Raw genomic sequence first — 25,625 nt, forward strand, 5'->3', positions numbered from 1 at the left:
TTTTTTTTAAATCAGGCTTATTTTGTTAGTTCGTACCTTTTTATTCTCTATTATGACACTTTGTGTTCTAATTTATTTCTCTTTTTTGTGTACGGCCCTTTGTGACTGTTTGTCTGTGAAAAGTGCTGAACAAATAAACTTTTCTTACTTATAACACAAAATTAGAATATCTCAATGCCTGAAACAAAGATGTATGTATATATAGGCATAGATGACGTGCTGAACAGTCATCTCCTGTCTTACATCTTTCTTTCTTTTCTTTTTACTCATCTCCATGGTGTCACTAGAAGCAATGCCGCAATGTAGCACACAAAACATGATCGATCAGATTTAATTGCTGATTAACCAAATATGCACTATGGTGGTTAACACCGTTGTCCTGTTCTCCTCATGTCTGTGAGGGTTCTCTCCCTCAGTACAGAGGCATGTAGTTACTGATCTTATGTTAATTGGTGAGTCTAAACAGCCCATAGGTGTGAATGATTCTCTCTGCATTAGGGTGCCAACAAACTGGCTATGTGTCTGCACTCTGCCTCTCAACCTATAGAAGCTTTGAGCACTACATGACATTGAGCCGGGTAAGTGGAAAAGGAAAGATGGATGATGACTGAAGTAGCTGGAAAACTGTTCTGGATTCTTCCAGCCTACTTTAACCACAGCACACAAGCAGAGACAGTATCACATGAAGTGAAATGCTTTTTATTGTATTGAGTAACTGGTCATCTCACCAAATGTGATGGTTCACATTTGCATTAATGCAGAGTTCAAACTTCTGGAACTACTGTTCTCTAATGTAATATCTTTCAAAACACTTTTTTCCCTTTTTGTTTTATAATTGATTTTTTTAAGAGTGTAACTTGTGTGTTATTCATATTTCCAAATGCATTTTTAAGTAGAATGAATCAATAAGCTGAGCTTGTTTGGTCTCCCACTACTATCAACAAATAAGCTCCAACACCTTTATGTGGTGAAGTGGCATCTGAAGCATTGCAACTCTGTGGCAACATGTTCTGACAGAGCATACAGACAGCCTCAGGACCTGTCTGTATGCTCTGTCACATCGATTTGTTAAAGATATTCTAACAGCCACGCTACACGTCACCGTCAGGTCAACAGTGCACTTTCACAAAATAACTGCGTAATGGACAGAAAAGAAATCAAAGTGAGGACATCACTGGTTTCCTTTGCAGTTGCACAAATCAACATCACAATCGTGGATGTTTGTAATGTTGCTATAATTAAGTGTGCCTATGCCAAGAGGCACACTTATTACTATTCCTCGGATTTATTAAGTGTGCCTATGCCAAGAGGCACACTTATTACTATTCGTCGGATTTATTATTCTTATTATTATTATTGTGTGGATGCCTCAAGGCATCCACACTATTGTTTTCCTGTTTCTCTTTATTCTTTATCTTTATTGTGTGGATGCCTCAGGCATCCACACTATTGAGATCCTGTTTCTCTTTATTCTTTATCCTTTATTATTCTAGTTGCTCCGTTTTTTTGCCGCTTAACTACTCCCTCAGTTTTCAGCCGATTTTCACCGTTCAAACTCTAAACTGTTCTGCTACTTCTGCTTTCGACTGCTATATCTTTTGGTGTTTATTACTATTATACTTTTTAAAATATTACACTTTTTTCCATTAATTTGTCCCATTGAAATGAATGGGAAACTTCCACAATTCTGCTAAAACTTGCTTGCTTTTCAAACTTAACTACTTCCTCATACTTTCACCTAGAAACTCCATTCAAACTTTAAAATGTTCTCAACTTATTGGGCTATTCCTGTCTGATTCAGCTTTTTCAGATCTTCTACCGTTTTAATCTTATCTCTCTTTAAGTTTTCAGTTGCAAAATTGTGATTTTTCAGAAAATGCATGTTTTGCTATGGTTGCTATGCAATTAACTCAGAGTGAGTGCTGGTCCGTTCTGAATTTTCTCTTCATGTCTAAACAACTTCTTGCTACTCGCTCAATTTCCACTCAACCCCCACAAATTATACATCAAAACGTAGGTATTTTTGCTGGCTTTCAGAAAATGTCACTATCATTGTTGTGGGACTTATAGATTTTTTGCAAATCTCCTCAGAGTAACATAAAGTCTGAAAACTCTCCATAGAAACTCAATGGCGAGTTTCTTCAAAATCAGCACTGGAATTCTCTAATGAGAGGCATTTTCGAATCGTCATATCTCCTTAACGAAACAAAGTTAGGACATGAGGCTTGTGCCAATATATCTTCAGACATCCCTGATGCTCACAATTCAAGAATTTTTAGCTCACCTATTACCGTTTGGCCATGAATTACACTTGTTTGAGGGTAGGAAATTTGTCCCTCTCTCAGATTTCTTCAGATTTCAAACTCTGGAAATGAGGCACTTTTTTCTCTCGTCATATCTTTTTGATGGATTTCAACAGAGACCTGAAAATTTCCATGACTGTTCACCAAAGCCTGCTGTTTCTTACGGTGAAAGAATGATTTTGATGCTCCAAATAGATTTAGAGTTACAAAACGTTGTTTGAGGGCAAGTCAAGGCAGTTTTGCTTCGCCTCTACTCAGTTACAGTGTATTACAAGTCATATATCTTCAATAATTTGTATTTTATCTCTGAATTATGAAGACCTGCAGATTCCCCCATCTCTTCTGAACAAAATGGTGTCAGAATCACCGTTCTAGCCCCTACGGCAGGGGTGGGCACCGAGGGCCAGTGTCCCTGCAGGTTTTACATGTGTCCTTGAACCAACACAGCTGATTTAAATGGCTAAATTATCTCCTCAACATGTCCTGATGTTCTCCAGAGGCCTGGTAACGAACTAATCATGTGATTCAGGTGTGTTGACCCAAGGTGAGATCTAAAACCTGCAGGGACACCGGCCCTCGGGGCCTGGAATTGCCCACCCCTGCCCTACGGTTAGGAAATTATGGCCATTTGTTCGAGGGGAATCCTGAATGTGAGAATCACACTGCAGAAAACTTATACCTCTCTCTGTGTCTGTGTGTGTAAGTGCTGATTACAGCAGGTGCAGCCAATTTAGCTGACCTAGATATACCAAGCCCAGACTCTCAACAGCCACTGTTCCCTTTAGGCTCTGTGTATGTGTATGTTTGTGTGTCTGTATCAATATTTCTCCCATGTTAAAGTATTACTCCTCCATAATAGTATTTCTGTTAAATCAAAGTACTTCTACTACATCTTAGTACTTCTGTTCAATCATAGTATTTCTGCTACATCATAGTATTTTTGCCAAATCATGGTATTTGTGCCAAAGTATAGTATTTCCACAAAATAACAGTATTCCTGCTATGTTATATTATTACTGCTCATAGTATTTCTGCCAAATCTTGGTAATTCTTCCAAAGCATAGTATTTCTTCCAAATCATAATATAACTGAAAAATAAAGGTTTTTGAGCCAAATCATAGTGTTTGTGCTAAATCCTAGTAATTCTGCTCAATCATAGAATTTCTGCTAAGTCAAAGTATTTCATGTCAATCATAGTATTTATACCAAGTCCCAGTGTTTCTGCCAAATCATAAATCATAAATAATTTTAACAAAGCAAAGTTAAGACAAGAGGCTTGTGCCGATTCATGTGTCCTCCTGTCAGTTTTCAAACTCTGAAAATGAAGCCGTTTCGTCTCTCGTCATATCTCCGCAATGGAGGTACAAAGAGATATGGAAATCGCAGTCAAAGTACACCAAAGTCCGCTGATTCACCCAGTAAAAGAATTATGCTTCTATCCCACCTAGTTTTTGAGTTACACAAAGTTTTGTAACTCCAAAAAACGGCGTCTTTCGCCTCTCACCGCGATGTATTTCTGACTGCTCATCAATCTTTTTTCCAGCCGCCCGCCCCCTTTCCAGGTGGCGCAATTGGTAATGACACGGGTCTGCAGCTCAAAGGTCGTGGGTTCAATCCCACCTTGTTCAACATTTTTTTTTTCACTACAAATTTATACACTATCACAGACCTGTAATTTATATTGCTAATTTATTACAATTCTGCAAAATTTTAGGATTTTAGTAGGTTTTTGGACCTGAGATTTTTGTTAACGCTCTATGGCAGAAATACATACAAGTACACAGCCTGATGAAGCAGACAGAAGCAGTACTTCTGATTGCAGAAAGTATTACTCCTCCATAATACTATTTCTGTTAAATCAAAGTACTTCTACTACATCTTAGTACTTCTGCTCAATCATAGTATTTTTGCCAAATCATGTTTTTTTGCCAAAACATAACATTTCTGTTATGTTATAATATTACTAATAAGTGGAGGAATTTCTGTCATGTTATAGTATATGTGCTGATTACAGTATATCTGCCAAATCATAGTATTTATCCCGAATCATAGTATTTATGCCAAATTACAGTATTTCTGCTAAAAAGCAGAAATAGTACCTTTTAGCAGAAATTTCTGTCAAAAGATATTAGTTATGTTAAAAAATAGTATTTCTGCCATATCATCGTATTTTTGCCAAATCATGGTATTTGTGCCAATTTAGAGTATTTGTGCCCAATTAAAAATTCTGTTATGTTATAGTATAACTACTAAGTCGTAGAATTTCTGTTATGTTATAGTATATCTGCTGAATATAGTATATCTGCCAAATCATACTATTTATAGCAAATCATAGCATTTGTGCCTCAACATAGTATTTCTGCCCAGTTGTAGTAATTGTGCAAATACATAGAATGTCTGCAAAATCACAGTATATCTGTTATGCTATAGTATTACTACTAAGGCATAGTATTTCTACCAAATCATAGTATTCCTTCAAAATCATGGTATTACTGCAATTTCATAGTATTTGAGCGAAATCGTAGTATTTGTGAAAAAACATACTATGTCTGCAAAATCACAGTATATCTGTTATGTTATAGTATTACTACTAAGGCATAGTATTTCTGCCAATAAGAGTATTTGTACTAAATCACAGTACTTGTGCCAAATCATAGTATTTCTGCCATATTGTGCTAGTTGTGCAAAAACATAGACTGTCTGCAAAATCATAGTATATCTATTATGTAATAGTATTACTACTATGTCGTAGACTTTCTGTTTTCTTATAGTATATCTGCTGAATATAGTATATGTGCCAAATCATAGTATTTATGGCAAATCATAGTATTTGTGCCTCAACATAGTATACTGCCACATTGTAATATTTGTGTAAAATCACAGTATATCTGCTATGTTATAGTATTACTACTAAGGCATAGTATTTCTACCAAATCATAGTATTTCTTCAAAATCATAGTATTATTGCAGTTTCATAATATTTGAGCGAAATCGTAGTATTCGTGCAAAAACATACTATGTCTGCAAAATCACAGTATATCTGTTATGTTATAGTGTTACTACTAAGGCATGGTATTTCTACCAAATCATAGTATTCCTTCAAAATCATAGTTTTACTGCAATTTCATAGTATTTGAGCGAAATCGTAGTATTTGTGCAAAAACATACTATGTCTGCAAAATCACAGTATATCTGTTATGTTATAGTATTACTACTAAGGCATGGTATTTCTACCAAATAATAGTATTCCTTCAAAATCATAGTATTACTGCAATTTCATAGTATTTGAGCGGAATCGTAGTATTTGTGCAAAAACATACTATGTCTGCAAAATCACAGTATATCTGTTATGTTATAGTATTACTACTAAGGCATGGTATTTCTACCAAATAATAGTATTCCTTCAAAATCATAGTATTACTGCAATTTCATAGTATTTGAGCGGAATCGTAGTATTTGTGCAAAAACATACTATGTCTGCAAAATCACAGTATATCTGTTATGTTATAGTATTACTACTAAGGCATGGTATTTCTACCAAATAATAGTATTCCTTCAAAATCATAGTATTACTGCAATTTAAGTAGTATTTGAGCGGAATCGTAGTATTTGTGCAAAAACATACTATGTCTGCAAAATCACAGTATATCTGTTATGTTATAGTATTACTACTAAGGCATAGTATTTCTGCCAATAAGAGTATTTGTAGTAAATCATAGTACTTGTGCCAAATCATAGTATTTCTGCCATATTGTGCTAGTTGTGCAATAACATAGACTGTCTGCAAAATCATAATATATCTATTATGTTATAGTATTACTACTAAGTTGTAGACTTTCTGTTTTGTTATAGTATATGTGCTAAATATAGTATATGTGCCAAATCATAGTATTTATAGCAAATCATAGTATTTGTGCTAAAACATAGTATACTGCCACATTAGAGTATTTGTGTAAAACCAGAATGTCTGCAAAATCGTCATATATCAGTGATGTTATAGTATTACTACTAAGGCATAGTATTTCTGCAAAATCATAGTATTTTTGCAGAAACATTGTACTTCTGGTAAATCATAGTATTTGTGCCAAAACATTGTATTTGTACAAAGTCATAATATTTCTTCTAAATCATAGTATTTCAATCAAATCTCAGGAGTTGTGCTAAAACCCAGTATTATTGCCAAATCATAGTATTTGTATCCAAACATATCAGTTCAACTTATTTAACTCTTCTCAACAGCCCAACACCTCTTCTTCACCCCGTTTCAGCAGAATTGTGAGTGTTTTCACCCCTTTTCAGCACAAATCCCAGCTTTTTCAGGTGTTTTCAACAGAAATCTCTTTTTTAGCAGACATTCTGCTGACTCACCTGTTTCAGTGCAACGTTCTACTTCTGTACCTCTTTTCAGTAGAAATTCTGCTGATTCACCTATTTTAAGCAGAATTTTCAGCCTTTCACCTCTTATCAATACAAATCTCAGTATCTTCTGCTAATTTTAGAGGAAACCCTTTCACCTCTTTTCCGTGCAAATTTGAACTTCTGTACCCCTTTGAAGCAGAATCTTTGCCTTTTCAGCAAAAGTTTCTGTTTTTCCACTTGTTTTCAGCATAATTTTTCAGTTTCTTTACTGCCATACAATTTTTGCAGCTTTTCATCTTTTTCAGTCATTTTCAGCAGACAGCTTCAGCGTTCCGGCATCCACACAGCATTTTCGCAGGAAATGCAAACTTTTTCTAGTTGTGTGGATGCCCTCAAAGGGCTTCCACACTATTGAGTTCCTGTTTCTCTTTATTCTTTATCTTTATTCTTCTAGTTGCTCCGTTCTTTGCCGATTAACTACTCCCTCAGTTTTCAGCCGATTTTCACCATTCAAACTCTAATCTGTTCTGCTATTTCTGCTAATGTGTGCTATGACTTTTGGTGTTTATTACTATTATACTTTTTAAAATATTACACTTTTTTCCTTTAATTTGTCCCATTGAAATGAATGGAAAACTTCCACAATTCTGCTAAAACTTGCTTTTTTTTGAAACTTAACTACTTCCTCATACTTTCACCCAGAAACTCCATTCAAACTTTAAAATGTTCTCAGATTATTGGGCTATTCCAGTGTGATTCAGCTTTTTCAGACCTTCTACCATTTTAATTTTATACCTCTTTAAGTTTTCAGTTCCAAAACTGTGATTTTTCAGAAAATACATGCGTTGCTATGGTTGCTATGCAATTAACTCACAGTGAGCGCTGGTCTGTTCTGAATTTTCTCTTCATGTCCGAACAACTTCTCGCTACTCGCTCAATTTCCAATCAACCCCCACAAATTATACATCAAAACGTAGGTATTTTTGCTGGCTTTCAGACAATGTCACTATCTTTATTGTGAGATTTACCGTTTTTTCGCAATTTGCCTCGAAGTGACACAGGGTGTGACAACTCCCCATTCAAAGTCTATGGGGAGGTTTTGAAATTCAGAGCTGAAATTCTGTAACGGGAGGCATTTTCAAATCGCCATATCTCTTTAACAAAGCAAAGTTAGGACATGAGGCTTGTGCCAATATATCTTCAGACACTGCTGACACTCACAGTGGAAGCAGTTTTTACAATTATCTTACCATTGAGCAATGAATTATGTTTGTTTGAGGGGTGGAAATCTGTCCTCCTCTCAGTTTTCAAACTCCGAAAATGAAGCCGTTTCTTCTCTCGTCATATCTCCGCGACGGAGGTACAAAGAGCAATGAAAATCGCAGTCAAAGTACACCAAAGTCCGCTGATTCACCCAGTACAAGAATTATGCTGCTAGCCCTCCTAGTTTTTGAGTTACACGACGTTTTGTAACTCCAAACAACTGCGCTTTTCGCCTCTCACCGCGATCTATTTCTGATTGCTGATGTCTTTGTTTGTCAGCTGCTCGTCCCCTTTCCAGGTGGCGCAATCAGTAATGACACGGCTCTGCTGCTCAAAGGTCGTGGGTTCAATCCCACCTTGTTCAACACTTTTTTTTCACTACAAATTTATACACTATCACAGACCTGTAATTTATATTGCTAATTTTTTTCACTACAAATGAGTAGTGCAAAAACATACTATGTCTGCAACATCACAGTATATCTGTTATGTTATAGTATTACTACTAAACCACAGTATTTCTGCCAATTCAAGGAGGCTGACTGTTACTAAGTGCATCAGTGTACATAGGTCATCTGTTGTGTTGGAGTGCCCTCTTGTGACGCCTTTTGGGTAGTGCCTTATAAACGTGAACACTGCAAAGAAGTGGTATCAGACTGGTTTGTAGTGGAGGAATTTGTTGCCAGTTTCTTTCATCTTTAATCCGTATTCATGTTGTAATGTAGTAGTACCACAATATGGCAGAAACACTATGTTTTGGCACAAATACTTTGATTTGGTATACTTTAGCTTCTTCACCCCTTTTCAGCAAAATTTTCATTTTTTTCACCCCTTTTAAGCACAAATTCCAGCTTTTTTGGCTGTTTTCAGAAAAAAAAAAACTCTTTTCAGCAGAAACTCTGCTGATTCATCTCTTTTCAGCGCAAGTTTTATGATTTTAGCAGCTTTTCTAATATGGACCTCAGATTCTTGTTAACGCTCCATGGCAGAAATACATACAAGTACCCACCTGATGAAGCAGACAGAGGCAGTACCTCGGATTGGTAAATTTGAGCAGAAACAGGTTGTTTTGCCTCTTTTCAGCAGAAATTCTGCTGATTCACCTCTATTCAGCGCAACGTTCTGCTTCTTTGCCTCTTTTCTGCAGAAATTCTGCTGATTCACCTCTTTTCTGCAAAATTTTCAACCATTTCACCTCTTATCAGCGCAATTCTCAGCAGTTTCTGCTCATTTCACCATAATTGTCAGTCTCTCCATCTCTTACCTTGTGAGAGTGAATTTGGCACAGTGAGATGAGTAGCCGCCTTGCGCCCAGGAGGTCCAGGTTCGAATCCTGCTCAGGGTGACATTTTTTTTTTACCACCATACAACTTTTTGCAGCTTTTCATCTTTTTCAGCTTTTCAGCAGACTGCTTCAATGTTAAGGCATCCACACAGCATTTTCGCAGGAAATGCAAATTTTTCTACTCCTTTATTATTCTTGGGGATTCCCTACGTTTTTTGCCACTTAACTACTCCCTAAGTTTTCAGCCGATTTTCTCAGTTCAAACTTTAAAAAATTCTGCTCTTTCTCCTAATGTTTGCTATGACTTTTGGTGCTCATAACTTCTATACTTTTTGAGATATTGAATTTTATTTGCAATATTTTTTGCCCATTTCTGCCATATTATCAGTGGCCTCACTGAATTTCCTTGCCAGGATGACCTGTGTTCTAGCTCAGTGAGATGAGCATCTGTTCTCAGACTGGGAGGCCCGGGTTCAAATCCCGCCTGTGGCCACATTTCTTTCAGTTAACAGTTAAACTTTTTTAACTCAATTTCAGCTTTTTCACCCCTTTTCAGCAAAATTTTCAGTTTTTTCACCACTTTTCAGCACAAATCCCAGCTTTTTCTCCTGTTTTCAGCAAAAACCTCTTTTCAGCAGAATTCTGAAAAGAGTTCTGCAGAACTCTTTTCAGGAGAAATTCTGCAGTTTGAACTCTTTTCAGCAGAATTTTCACCTCTTTTCAGCCCAAATTCTGCTTATTCACCTCTTCTGCAAAATTTTCAGCTTTTTCACCTCTTATTAGCACAAATCTCAGCTGTTTTGAGGAAAAACTCTTTTGAACAGAAATTCTGCTGATTCATCTCTTTTCAGCGCAACGTTCTACTTCTTTACCTCTTTTCTGCAGAAATTCTGCTGATTCACCTCTTTTCTGCAAAATTTTCAGCCTTTTCTCCTCTTATCAGCACAATTCTCAGCAGCTTCTGCTAATTTCAGCAGAGTTGTCCGTCTCTCCACCTCTTCTTGGTCAGAGTGAGTTTAGCTCAGTGAGATGAGTAGCTGCCTTGAGACGAGGAGGGCCAGGTTCGAATCCTGCTCAGGGCAATGGGGTTTTTTTTTTTCACCACCATACAACTTCTTGCAAGTTTTCATCTTTTTCAGCTTTTCAGCAGACAGCTTCAGCGTTAAGGCATCCACACAGCATTTTCGCAGGAAATGCAAATTTTTCTAGTTATTCTTCAGTTTCCGCCTGAAATTTTGCAGCGAATCTCGCCCCGCAGTTTTGAGACAAGCTTCATATATGTTACCTCACTGTGTGCGGCTGGATCAGGAATGGTGTGCTATGACTTTTGGTGTTTATGACTATTATAGTTTTTTAAATATTAATATTTTAGTGAAAATTTTCCCGCGCTTCTCTGCCAAACACTTTTCACAATAGGGTTACATATGTTAGATCATTTTGTGCGGCTGGAGCTGGACTAGTATGGTATACACTTTTGGTGTTTATGACTTTTATAGTTCTTGAAATATTTAGATTTTAGTGCAAATTTAGGCCAATTTCCATAGAAACAGACTTTATTTGTGGTGTGTTGGCTCTCTCTAGTGGTATACCGGGAGTAGTACGGCTGAAAATCTGTATACTTGTTAGAAAACTCCATATCCCATAATTCATAGCACCCCTCTGCCGAGTTAAACAATGGCATGGCGGACACCTCTTCGTTTTAAACGTCTTTTATTTGTGTTTCTAGGTCACAAAATCAACTTTTAAGATATTTTCGGGCGAGAATGTAGGTGTGTAAACTTAAAATATCTGCTCGTTTTATCAAGACATCCCATGTCTTGATAGCCGGGTAGCTAGCTAGCGCCGCTAGCGACCCTTCGTGAAAAAGCACCCGGACTTGTCTTACAGTGAGGCGGCTGAAATGTTTCACCACCCGATCGCTCGCCAACAGTCTGTGTTTTAGCTGGACTTATTTTTCGTTTATATGGGCCGATGATGCTGGTCGATGTGGAAAAAATAACTGAGTTGTTTGGTGGTGGAGCTACAACAGAGGGCAGCAGTGTGTGACAGAAAGGACATGCCGCGAACGAGACATACAAGGCGGCGAGGCGACCGCCGATCGACTGGTGGTTGCTAACAGGCAGGAGCGTGAGTTGAACTGAATTTCAGGTAAGAAGTTATGAACTGCACTCTATTTGGGTCAGATCCCACATTCAGAGAAAATATTACGATTTATTCTGTCTTTATGAAGCCTCCCCTGTCATTCTCTGGCCTGTAGCAACTTCAATCATGAAACTGATCAACGATCGGCTTTTCGCTCTTGTTTATCGCGCTAAACACAGCAGCACGTTTAAGCTTGATCAGCTGTTGTTCGAATTCATTTGATTTTAATTTCTAGTATCAGCTGATGTTTGCTGGAGCCACAGCTGTAGAAGCGGCTGGTCCAAACCAGGAGATGTCCTTACAGAATCATCAGAGCTGAACTGGTGATGGAGAAACAGGTTTACCCTTTAGGTGACATGAATGAGTTGAAGGGAAGTTATGAACTGTTTCTGAGAGACAAATAAACACCAAGCTCCTGTTTTTGTGTAGCTGACAGCTGGTAACTGTGCAGGGGCGGATCTAGCAAAGCTTTTGCCAGGGGCCAGGTAGGGCATTAACAGGAAAGGGACACAAAGATATACTTTTCTTTCTTACTCTCATATAAAATATTTAGCTTTTTATTAAATAGTTATCTGCATCTTACAACCAAAGTTTGTATAATAATACACAAGATTGGCTGTAGACCATTGTTAATCATTCAGAACACTGTGTAAAAATAACAAAAAACAAAAAGTGAATGCAAAAGTGCATAAATATTTATTGTACGTGTTTGATGTGTGTGGCGGGGCGTGGTCTGCAGTGCCGCTGCAGGGGAGGTGGACCCACCTGAGCGGCACCTGCAATCACGCCTCTCGGGCGTAGTCTGTGCTCTCTCGGCTGTTTTTTGGGTGTGTATCGGGCTGTGAGTTGAAAAGCTACAGCTGGCTGTGTGGGTACACCAACCATGTGTGAAAAGTGGTCCATAATGTAATGGTTCAAAGCGTGTTCATGCAAACATTGACGGGGTCTGCCGTGGTACAATGGGACTTCTGCTCATGAACCTGTGTGCACAGCGTCTGCAAATCGGGGCTGTACGAAGTCACCTCATCGTTACCCCAAACTGTAAGCTGTCATCTGTGAGGCGCGAGCGGTGTTTGTTTTTACCATAATTCATGGTGGAGAATGGCTGCTCTTCTGAGTTTTGCTGTCTGTAGCCGTATGAATGGCAAACTACACTGATTAGCAGCGGCATAGGCACACTTAAAATTTCTTCTGATATTTTCGCTTTCTAGTTACACTATGCAATTTATTAGTTCAATTCAATTTCAGTTCAATTTATTTATACAGCGCCAAATCACAACAACAGTCGCCTCAAGGCGCTTTATATTGTACAGTAGATTGTACAATAATAAAAATTAGTGCCACCTGCAGATTACCAATACTAATGAGAATCAGTCTGTGAGAAACGGCCCAGATTCAAACTTGCCCTTTGAGATTTAAGAATTTCCTAATAGCTGAAAATTCCTAACTCTAACCTTTTTCACCAGGGTCAATATTATTAGCCACATCAAACTGTCCGTTTTATTGACAGCACACTGATGTGTAATGATGTGCGATAGGTTTGTCGTGCTCAAAATGCTCAAAAACTGAGGGTTATCTTCCAATTTGCACAAATTAAAAGGGTTAGGGGATTACCCTAACCCTCATATTGTACAGAACAAGCCCAACAGAAGTTGGAAGCTGGGAATTGTAATCTTGTAATCAGATGAGATGAAACTAGAGCTCGTCTAAGTGCTGCTTACGTTTGGAGAAATAAGAGTGTGCAACACATTGACCCCACAGTGAAACATGGCAGTGGGAGTATTATGGAATATTATGCCCTGGAGATGGCTCAGTGACTGTGGAACTGGGAATCTCATTAAGGTGGAAGGAATCATGAAGAGAGAAGGACATAATTTTAAAAGAAAACCTCAAGAGGTAGGCTGTAAAACTGTGCCTCGGTCATCACTTTGTCACACATCGCTCCTGATGAATAAGTACAGAAGACAAATGTGAATGTTACTGAACCAAAGACTAACGTCCCCCAGGACCATCAAATCTGAAGGAGCTTGGAAGATTTGCCAAAGAAGAGTAACAACAACAGGCTGATATTCACAACTGATTATTACTATCAATAATAATGTTGACCCTGGTAGTTTGTTTTTTGTCAAGTGATTTTGTTCAATGTAAGCACCTAAAATAAAACTATGTTAAAAAAACACCTTAAACAAGCTTGCTCTGTTTAAAAACACTTAATCTTTCATAGGGGGATAATAATTCCGTCTTTATTTGGAAGAATGTATCATCTTTAAAGCAGCTTCACCTAAAGAAGACTTTCCCCCTCACATCCCTTCAAACTCCATAAGAGACTTGGCTCACCTCTGTCCAATTACTCACCTGCCCTGTTGATCTCAATGATCTCCTCCTGTGCTAATGGGCAGTCTCCAGTACCCATCATGCTGCCAGATCCCACCATGCCAGGCCCGAGCACATTTCCCATCAACCTGTGAGGAGATGCTGTCGCCATTGCCAGGGCATCTGGCTTACAATAGTTTGGGCTGCCTGGCTGTGGCGCCCTCGGGATGTGCTTGTTCCTCTTCTTGGGGAGTTTCTGCTTAGCCATGGCCAGGGAGTAGTACATGCCAAAGTTATTGACGATGACAGGCACTGGCATGGCAATTGTCAGCACCCCAGCCAAGGCGCAGAGGGCACCCACGAGCATTCCTGACCATGTTTCAGGATACATATCCCCATATCCCAGCGTGGTCATGGTCACCACAGCCCACCAGAAGCCGATGGGGATGTTCTTAAAGTTGGTGTGGGCTGCAGCTGTTGGATCATCTGGGTCAGCACCAATACGTTCAGCATAGTAGATCATGGTAGCAAAGATGAGGACACCTAGTGCCAGGAAGATTATGAGCAGCAGGAATTCATTGGTGCTGGCGCGCAGAGTGTGGCCCAGCACACGTAAACCAACAAAGTGGCGGGTCAGCTTGAATATACGTAGGATACGGACAAAGCGTACAACACGCAGGAAGCTCAGAACGTCTTTGGCTGTTTTGGAGGATAGGCCACTCAGCGCCACCTCCAGGTAAAAGGGCACAATTGCCACAAAGTCTATTATGTTCAGGGCACTGCGGAAGAACTCTGCCTTGTCAGGACAGAAGATGACGCGTGCCATTACTTCAATGGTGAACCAGATGACGCAGACGCCCTCGACATATGTGAGCCAGCTGTCTGTGACCACCTCATATACAATCTGCAGAGAAGAAAAGAAGAAGAGAATTTAATTGATCTTATTATTTATTCATTACAACAGACACATGTCTGGCTCCTGACAAGTGGTTGTTGACCTGAGAACAACATTTTTGTGTGACATTGCTATCTCTCAGCAGATACACCTGTCGTATAAATCCTGGATGGCTTCCTTCTCGGTATCGTATTCACACGATTTTCAGAAAATGTGACCTCTGAATTTTCAATAATCCTCCGTCGCCTTGTGCTCAAGTTATCCTATTGACTTGGGTAATAATAACCCCAGTAATAATACCCCACTGGCTTTTTACGGCTAAGGGTTAGAGAAAAAAACCAGCAAAACCAAAACTGATGAGCGTGAGCATACATGCATATTGCCAACAATCTAAAAGTAATTTTAAAAAATTGGTAATTAGTAAAAATGAACACGCTAGCAAAATCCAAATCCAATGCAGGTGAAACACTTCAAATCACTGTTGGGGTTTCAGATAATATATCGCGGTCAGTATTGATGTGCTAAGCGGAGGACATCTTTGTCATTGTTTCTTTTGTTTACATTTTGCCTGTATTGGCAGTAGGGCGCTCTTTTGTGACAGAGTCACTGATGAACACTGGCTTATAAATGGTAAATGGACTGATTCTTATATAGCGCTTTTCTACTCTCCCGGAGTACTCAAAGTGCTTATATTGTGCTCAAAGCACTTTACACAATGTGCCACACTCACTCATTCACCCAAAAGCTATTTTCTACACGTAAGTGCTTTATGTCTAACATTCACACACAATCATACTTCAGTGAACACATCTTGCCCAAAGACACTTGGGCATGGAGACTGGACACTGGGGCAGCCAGGGATCAATTTTCCAATCGGTAGAACACTTGTTGTAACTCCTTAGCTACAGCTATCTGCTTAAGGCAGTTGCTACCACATGGTTATACAAATGTTAGCCAAATCACAAGCAGCATGTCTTCTTCATCTGTCCCTCCTGCAGATTGGTTGGCGACTCTGTTCTGGTAAACATTAAGCTGAAGACTGCATCAAGCATTGCTGGTTATCTTCCAAGGGCCAGAGCAGGTGATGCTTGTGGTACCCTAAAACAGCTGGCTAAAAATAAACATAGATTTAGTAAAATGTTGCATTGTTGTGTATCTTGCCAAAATAATGTCAGATGCTGTAGCTTTCCCTGGCCCTCTCCCATTCAGACCAGGAATATATAGCTGCGCGTTATTTTTTAAATTGCTAGTTGCCTGAGTGGTGCCAAAGTGGGCTTTATAGAAGATTGGGAAACGTTCTTGAAAAACCCCGTAGAGCTGAGAGCAGGAAGCAGAGTTTCAGTTTTACACGCCTCTCAGAAGCTTCTCTACTCTCATCGACCCAAAACCCGTCCAAGATAAACAAAACATCATAGCATAAAAATATATAAAGAAAGAACAATGTAGCATCATCAGCTGCAACCAAGGGTAAAATGATTAAATGTGGATTATGAAACATTAGGTCTCTCTCTTAGTAAATGATTTAATTACTGATCAACATATTGATTTTTGTCTGCCTTGAAGCAGCGGCTGCAGAGTGGAAGCAGTTTTTCACACCAGCTTTTTAATCAAGCAAAGATCCAGACAGTTTTACTTCACCCTAACCCGAGAAACCAAAAAGCTTTGTTTTTTACTTGTTACCTATCATCCACCTGGCCCTTACTCACACTCACTGTCTGATTTCTTAGAGTTTTAATCTGATTTAGTGGCCAGTTCAGATAAAACAACTATAGTGTTTTTTGCTGAAAACAACACTGTGTTTAATCCGTTATTTGACCAGCAGCTTTTGTTACGTTCCCCTAAAAGGGTCCAGGCGATGAAGGGGAAGTAACAAAATGTGTCTGGGTCAGAAAAAGGAGACAGAGGCAAAATGGTTAAATTAAAGAGTTTTATTAAAGTAGCTCAACTAAAAGAGACGGACAAGCCGCTATCACCATTTAAGGAAACAAACAAAACTCAAGCGCTGGTCAGTAAACTGAAAAGTAAGTCAAAAAAGAGTTTAGTCACAAAACACTGGCAGGAATAAACAATCACCAAACACAGCTCACTAGCTGCAACCACTCACATGGCACTGTGGCCCAGAGCTCATCTTTCTCCGGGCTTAAATACCTTTAATTGCTGATGTGAGTCAGCCGTACAAAAGAAAAAGGTGGCACCTAAGGCAGGAGAGCTGGCAGGACACGCCCACACAGGCAACTTCAGTAGGAGGCCCTGCTAGGGCCGTAACACTCCCTCCCATAAATACAAACCTGTGGTTTGTCAAATGGTTTTACCTATTGCAATAACCAAAACAATTAATCAAGTCCATAACCATTGCACCACCAAAATTGTAGGCTTTCCACCTACCAAACCCCATAACAACGGCTAGGCATTTCCTGCGGAAGCTGTCAACCCCATCTCAATGGGTTCACAATACTGACTGAGTGTGGCCCAAGACCCTTGAAACAGTCTCCCATCTGATAGCCAGGGCTTTTTTTTAGCCATCACATGTGGAGAACCCAGCAGGCAGCTAGTGGGCCTTACTGAAACGCTTTTCAGACGATTCCTCAGGTCACGGGTACAGGCATGTTTGTTAGCCAGGGGTGCAGGTCTGAGTGGTGGTGTTATACCCAATCTGTCCCCTTGCAGGTTTTGAGGACCTGAGAAATGGTCACCCAGTGGCAGTTCAGGGTTAGTTGACCTCTTACACTGACCACAGGAGCCCCTTAAGCAACTATGCCCCAAGTGTGGTCTTTTGCTGGGCCTGACAACCTTGTCAGATTGGGAACCACGACTGACCGTTTTCAAATCAGGCCTTCTTCCCTTCGGATGCGCTTTCCGCTTAAGTGCCAGTTTCACACAATTAGCAACCACATGGCCAGGCTTATGGCAGAAGAAACACAGTTTGGGCCTAGATCTTAAAACCACAACTGCATTAGCCTTGTTAGCCAGCCCACTCATAGCTCTCAAAGATTTACTATGGCGCAGGGGGATATCATGTCCTACAGCATTTGTCTTATGAGTTAGCTTAAACTCATCTGCCAAGGTGGCAGCTTGCTGTAAAGTGGAAACCCTCTGTTCACTTAAACAACAAGCAATAGACTCAGGCACTGCATTCTTAAATTCCTCCACCAGCACAAGCTCACGTAACAACCCCACATCATTAACCTAGATTGTAGAACACCACCTATCAAAGAGCTTTGCTTTTGTCAAGTCAAGGTAGGACTGACCCAGTGCCAACTCCAAACCTCGAAAATGCTGCCTATAGGCTTCAGGGACAAGTTCAAAGGCTTTGAGGACACCACTTTTAAGCTTTTCATAAACCAAGCAGTCCTCCATAGGTAAACCAGAACAAACCTCCTGAGCCTTACCTGTCAACTTACACAGCAACATCACGCACCACATGTCTTGAGGCCATTGCAGTGCAGTCGCTATGCGTTCAAATGCAATGAAGAAGCGATGAACACTGGACTCACAGAAAACTAGAACCAAGTGGATGTTATTACTCAGAAACGAGCCTCTAGACATCTGTGCACTGATAGCTGTAACATCCATTTTGGGGGCGGCAGAAGGCTTAGCAAACACCCTAATTAAGACACCACCACACCCCTCTGCCAACTCACTCAGAGACTACCTAACAATTAACCAATTAATGGAGAACTACACAACTTACTTTAACTGACCAACTTACCTCTTGCTGCTGTACACACTACCAAATACAACTTACCCAGTTCCTAAGCACAACAAACTTTACCTACCTATCTTCTGGAGTGTGCTGGGCTCGAGGCAACTTGAAAGGCAAAGCTTCAGCGACCGGAGCCCTGAATTGCCTACCCCCAACAGGGAACTAATCCCCACCCAGGATTACTCAGAAAATAAGAAAGGCAAAATAACAAAGGAGTGCCCGAAGGAAGAACTTAAAAAGCTCACCTGGACACTCAACTTAACTGGGAAGGTGTATTTCTATTCTTCTCAAAAGGCAACACAACCATTACGTAAAAGCAGAAAAAACCAAACACCACTAATTTCAAACCCCCTTTTCGGATCCCGGATGAGCCCCCACTTGTTACATTCCCTTAAAAGGGTCCAGGTGATGCAGGGGAAGTAACAAAATGTGTCCGGGTCAGAAAAAGGAGACAGAGGCAAAATGGTTAAATTAAAGAGTTTTATTAAAGTAGCTCAACTAAAAGAGACGGACAAGCCGCTATCACCATTTAAGGAAACAAACAAAACACAAGCACTGGTCAGTAAACTGAAAAGTAAGTCAAAAAAGAGTTTAGTCACAAAACACTGGCAGGAATAAACAATCACCAAACACAGCTCACTAGCTGCAACCACTCACATGGCACTCTGGCCCAGAGCTCATCTTTCTCCGGGCTTAAATACCTTTAATTGCTGATGTGAGTCAGCCGTACAAAAGAAAAAAGTGGCACCTAAGGCAGGAGAGCTGGCAGGACACGCCCACACAGGCAACTTCAGTAGGAGGCCCTGCTAGGGCCGTAACAGCTTTACAAAATGTAAATGAGCACACACATTACTTTAATCAAGCTCATATGTCACACACTGTAAAAGAATTGTAATTTCATAATTTAACACTGCTACAGAATTTTCCTGTTAATACATCAAAACTCAATAAAATTACAAAATAAATAGTCTGTAAACTAACATGTCTTTTTGTAAAATAACATGAACAATAATCATTATTTCTATATTTTCTTACACAAAATGTATTTATTTTTACACACAAAAAGTATGTAAAAATACAGCCGCAAGTTTAACATAATTTTATTTAAAATATAAAACTGTTTAATTCTAGTTTTATGCAGCAAATATATCTCTAAAATTTGATGTGCAGAGTGTAAAATGATGCAAACAAATCAAGGTATAAATAAAAATTGTGGATTATGGGCAACTTTACAACGGTACTGTGTGGAATTAGAAGGTGAAGACTTTTCAGCCAGCACAAGAGAAAATTCAGCAGAGGAAAATTGACCATTTATAGCTTTGTCCCAGGTGAAGGACAGCAAATGGACCTTACAAAACCATCTAGTGTTTACATTCAGGTAAGTACTGTGGAGACCGGGAAATTCTAAAATTGTTGTAAAAACAATAATAATAACTTGGAGGCAGGAAAAACGGACATTCACAGTCTGCAGCACAACTGTATATGCTGGAACTGAAAGGCCAGTATACGCCATACTCAAGCTAACTGGTAATAGCTTACTAATATAAAAAAAAACTGTCTTTATTCCACCTTGGCACTAAATCTTCATGAATAGTCTTCTAAGCATTATTAAAATTTTGAAACTTCCCTCTCTTGATATTAAGACGAGAGTAGAGTTTCTAGCAAAGGTAAGGGCTGAGGTGATGCTAGCCATTTTAGCTTTTTGGCTACCTGCACATAATAGTTAGCGTTCAGCACTCTTGCTTGGATTTCAATAGATTTATCTATTCAGGTGTCACCTGTTTTTCTTTCTATCAGTGAATTCATTTTAAAGCTGTTGGTGTCGTGGGGTAGTGAGAAGGTGAGTTTGCACCTTGTGCAGAAGTAACGCTGTTACAATTGAGACTTGAAACTAGCAGGTTCCAAGTCTCACTTAAAAAATTGCAGCATGTTGAAATGTCTTGTTTACTGTCAGCATCAGTTTTTATTTTCTGTGTTACAATGTAAGACTTTAAAGGGAAACTTTATAGATAGATATGAAAAGTACTACAGTTAATGTAGTCTGGATGATAGGCTCAGTGTTCCCTTCATGTGGATCTTAGGTGTTTATTATTATCCTTACTTTTTTGCTAGTCTTTTGTGTCTTGCATTTAATTTTGCTTCCTTTGTTCTATTTCAGGTCATTCTTTAACATCCTCTCATGTGCTCCCTGTTCTTCACAAAGTTTGGATTTTGCTGTTTAATTTTTCCCTCTGTGGATCTTCTGCATCCAAACTAAAGGTTTGTTTTCAGATTAACCTGCTGGTGTCTAAGTACTGCATGTTCATGCCTCTCATTCCACGCTTCATGACAAATCACAAATGTATATACTAGGGGTGCAACGATACACAAAATTCACGGTTCGGTTCGGTTTGATACTTTGGTGTCACGGGTCGATATTTTGTCGATACAAAAAAATGTTCATGCATTTTTAATTTGTCATTTATTAAAATTGTAAATATAGATTTTAACTCAAAAGTACAGTTTTTAAATTTAATGTTGCTGAAACAAAACAATAAAAAAAATAAATTATCTGATCAAGAAATCACTTATCTTTGGAAAAGAGAGTTTATTAGAGAAATGGCTCTTTCCAAAATAAAAGCTATACTACACGCTTCGTCTGGGCTATATTCTGAGCAGCATATTAAACATATCAGGTCCCCATAAGGAGAATCATGTGCTAACGGCTGTCTAAATGACTCGGGTAAAGCTTGTAGGATGCGTGCTTGTTGTTTTTGTCTGCTTCCACTTGTCTTTGCACTAGGATGATGTCGGCGTAAATGTGCAGTCATATCCGTTGTGTTCCCACTAGTGCTGTCAGCGTTAATCTCGTTAAAATGACATTGATGCCATGACGCGGCAAATCTCCGTTAACAAGTTATCGCAGATCGCCCCGTGCGTGGGGCTGGACGGCGTCAGCACATTAACGAGCTAACTGCGCTAACGCACTAGTTCCCACCAATCTAATTGAGCATTGCGTGGCACATCCGACATACTGTTTTACTTTTGTCCATGACGCGCTTACCATCAGGGTCATACTTCACATGAAAACCAAAACAGTTCCAAACGCCAGATCTGAATGAGGGTGGGGGAGGTTCAATTTCAGTAGCGTTGAGGCAGTTGCCATGTTGCAACGAGCTTAGCTTCTATCTTGCTAGCTTGCGCTGCGCTCAGTGGATCTGCACTCGACAGTGCAACCTAGGCGGAGTAGTCGAATGCAGATCCACTGAACTCTCAACACAGACAGCATCGTCAGAAGAAAAGTTGATAAAATAAATTAAAAAATTTGTATTGTTCGATACATATGCGTACCGAACCGAAAGCACTGTATCGAACGGTTCAATACCGATACATGTATTGTTGCCCCCCTAGTATATACTGTTGCACAATAAAATGCAGTCAATACCTCTGTTCCTCATCTTTTATTATTAAGATGTAATATTATTACATATATAGTACGACTGCACATATACAGTTGATATAATCAAAAATGAACAGTAGATTTCCTTATTTTTAATAGCAGTCACTAGTGTGATGACTAGATGACAAGAGTTCAAGGCTGAATCCATTCAAGGCATTTTTCTCATAAGGTTTGGGTCCAGTCTCTGGATCTCCTTAAAGGGAAGGATCCCACAAATTAGTACTGAGCAACATGCCAGTGTGTAATTTAGATACTGCTATAATAGTGTAAACATCTGCTTTAGCTTTTTAAGGAGTTTCAGGACCACCGGGAGCCATTTTGGGCTTTATTGAGAGGAGACCACTGCTCACACTACTTAGTAGTAAACAGTGATGAAGAGGAGCAATGGCACTAACATGTTAGAGAGAGAGAGAGAGAGATGGGGAAGCTGTACTTTAAATAGAATCCAAGAGTGTGTGTGTTAGTCATATGATGTGAAGAGAGGGAGCCATGTTATGAGTTGACTGCCTGAACTAGTTCAGACTTCATTCAATGATTATATCATTATAACACTGGCACATATCAACTCCAGGAATATTTTATATATTCAGTGAACAGTTGGTTCTCTTAGTCATGGTGGATAAAACCTTGATTAGGGTCCAGTTCAATGTGGCCAAGCAACCAAGACAGACCATCTCCAGAATGTCAGTGCTCGTGGGACGCTCCTGCTCAGCAACAATGACTGCCTAACAACATGGACACATTAAGGATAAAACATGAACCAGTGACAGGTGCTCAATCTGGCAACTAGGGGCGGATCTAGAGAACTTTTCTTAGGGTGGCATATGTGGAGTTTTTTTTAAAAACACACATATGCAGGTGTTGCATGTGGTTAAAATGATTTAAATGCATTAAGTTTACACATTTCATATAAATATAGTCTATTACTGTTATTTTCTGTAGCCCACATAATTAAACATTTCAATTACATAAAACATGTAAAGTTTGATGTTATGTACTGTATAGCCTGTATAATAAGTATGTAGCCCAATAAGTATCAAATCCAGAGGACAGCATATGTTTCAGCAGAAAAACTGCTTAACTTACAAAGATAAAACTCTATGTTGTAATAGAAAGCTGATTCTGGTCATCTGAATGTGTTTTCACTGTCACTCATTCCTTCCGTCTCAAGACTAAAAACACAATGTCCAGATGAGCAGAATTTACTTTCTGGGATTTGAGCATTCATCAAAACTCAAAGTTATTATTGGACAATGAGATGAAGGTGTGAACATTACCCATATATGCTCTTTGGACTGGACTGAAATGTCTGGTGGCAAGATCTCTCAAACTGTGGTGCGCTTACCACTGGTGGTATGCAGGAAGTCTCCTACATATATTTATTTCTTAACCAAAAGATCACTGAAATTGAGTTTGAACTATGTTTTTGTCCTTCTTGAAAAAGAAGGACAAAAACTTAAATCAGCCATTAGATTACAAGCTTACCGGGTGTAAGCTAAAAGGGTTGACAAACTAAGCTGGGATAGTAAACAGAAGCTACCAGCACTAGTGATGGTGGTGACTCCGCAGTCATACCTGATGCCAGCAAACGGCACACAACAGTGAGTTACATCAAGTTTGGATTCTTTTGGAATGGGACAGAGGATGTTGTGCACTGATGAAGATTCTTATTCTTTTCTTTTCTTGGGTTGAATTATTATTCTCAGTATTAAATGCATGAAGCCATCACATCCTACAACCAAGCACACAGTGCTGAAAGCCAAATCAGCTGACTTTTTTCTGAGAAGACAGCAAAGTCAGCCATATAGATATACGGTACACCCAACGCCAAAGCACAATGAGCTTCATATTGTGTCTTTCTCCACACAGCAAAAGCTGGTACGTTACACGTCACTGGCAAACAGCTGTGTCTACCACCAGCCAGGGTTAACAGACATCATGTACTGCAGGCTGTACTGCAGATTAACTTGATGCCTCTTTGCAGCAACTTACTGTTGCTGCAAATAGCAGTCAGACCAAATGAACTTAAGAACATACCGACTGAGAACATTAAGCGCATTTGCTATTTTTCTATTCAGCTCAATAAGACTACAGATATTGCAAAGATGCATTAGATATGAAGATCAAAGTGCAGCTCAGAGGACTTTTTGGTCCATACAGAAGTAAGATGGCTTTCAAGGGGGATGATCCGTACAATGCTTTTTAAATAGGACAGAGATGTGCAGATGTTCTTACAGGGCAAAAACTTCCCTTTATTCGATGTTTTTGAAGACATTCTGTGACTCGGTCAGCTAACATACTAGTCGGACATTTTTTCTCATTTAAAAGAGCCGAACTTGGGCCTACAGGGAGTGTCCATCACTGCTTTTGATGTGCAGAACAACAACGAATACACCTTTTATTCCAAATAAAGGTCAAGACAGGCGATGTTTCAGGTTTCCCCAGTTTGGAGTTTCCTGTCTGACAACAGCCTGACCCTCACTGTCAGAGACAGCATCATTGTGCATCTTGTCTCTCTCAGACAGTTCAGTGAATATTTCCCAGCGACAGCAGAAGCGAACAGCAGAAGTGAGAAACCCATTCAGCATCGAAGCATGCTCAAAGAGCAGGAGGGTTTAATAGAACTATCTTGTGATGAGACAATGAAGTTTGCTTTCAGAAATCAGACGTTTTTGACATTTTTGACTCTTAGACAAGGCCATGCACTTCCATTGTCGACCACATATTAATGCAAGAAAAGTTTCTCTTCATATGCTAGAATACAGAAGTAGGTTGGATGCTGACTCCAGTGTGAGGCTGAAGCTGACCTTCCTTGACCCAAACATCACAGAACACTGTTACAGAGCCATTCATACATGAGGAGTGTAGGCTATGTTGCCAATATCTAAATGTTACTGGCTGCTGATGGCAGTCAGTAATAAATAACATTTATATAAGACATAAAATTGTCCCAACTACGTATGTAGTGAAGTTTTAGGCCATTGCTACTGTATTTTAATATCTGTCACAAGAGTGGTACTTAAAGAGACATATATTTCCCAAGGCGGTACCTACTGTGTCCTAGTGTGGTTGGGCAAACCGTGTCACTAAAACTTCACCGTACCTCTTCACGTGTCACGTTGCCGACGGTGACATTCTCTGTTTTGTTGTAGATGGTGTTGAAGGCTTCATGGGTCTCCAGGCAGAATGTGGAGATGGAGAGCAGGATGAAGAAGAGTGAGGCAAAAGCCACATACTGTAGAGAAACAGTGACAGTAGACAGAGAACAAGAAAGGTGTTACAGTTTACTCTGTTTTTTCAAACAACACATCAGGACATTATCACCAGCTCACTTTAGTGCGCTTCTCCCACAGGAGGGGGTGCCAACAACGCACTGAAGCCAGTGTGGAGTAATCCTGTCGATTCAGTGCAAAGGTCCTGAGTGGTTCAACATATTTGAGAACACAGTCAGGAAGAAAGAAAGGATGCAGAAAGCGCCCCTTCATTAAGAATAGATTTTTGATTCATTCCGTTGAGATCATTTCTGATGAGGCTTCAGTTAGTTAGTCAGGTCCTGTGTCACAGCTTCATTTCTTTTCTTGATGAAGGACACGACACACTGTTCATGTGCTGTACATCATTTTGAAAACCTGCCTCCTCAGTCCTCAGTTTTTCAGTGTTTGCAAATTTCTGAAAGACACACTGCATACCATTCCTGTAAAGGATCTATGGTAAACATTGTGGCTGTACTCAGCCAGCTGCATTTGGTGGTGATCAGTTGCCAGCTTATACGCTGTGCACAGAGCATAGTCACAAACATTCCTTACAGCCCTCAACTGGATATTTGGTTTTAAAACACACACACACACACGCACACACACATATATTTATGTATATATGTCACAGTGTGAATGAGTGGGAAAAGTAATAAGCTCAATGATGGT

General features: G+C 39.5%; 1 protein-coding gene across 1 annotated transcript in view; it reads right to left on the reverse strand.

The window, feature by feature from the left end:
- The window catches only part of LOC116316867 (potassium voltage-gated channel subfamily C member 1-like), a 153,233-nt gene that overhangs the window by 60,186 nt on the left and 67,422 nt on the right, over window positions 1-25,625 (reverse strand). The window contains exons 2-3 of the mRNA XM_039611608.1: window positions 24,806-24,937; window positions 13,708-14,569 (exon numbers count right to left, since the gene is read on the reverse strand). Coding sequence (XP_039467542.1) covers window positions 13,708-14,569; window positions 24,806-24,937 — 994 coding nt within the window. The remainder of the gene's footprint in view (window positions 1-13,707; window positions 14,570-24,805; window positions 24,938-25,625) is intronic.

This window comes from Oreochromis aureus, linkage group 4, assembly GCF_013358895.1.
Source record: "Oreochromis aureus strain Israel breed Guangdong linkage group 4, ZZ_aureus, whole genome shotgun sequence".
Taxonomy (NCBI): Eukaryota; Metazoa; Chordata; class Actinopteri; order Cichliformes; family Cichlidae; genus Oreochromis; species Oreochromis aureus.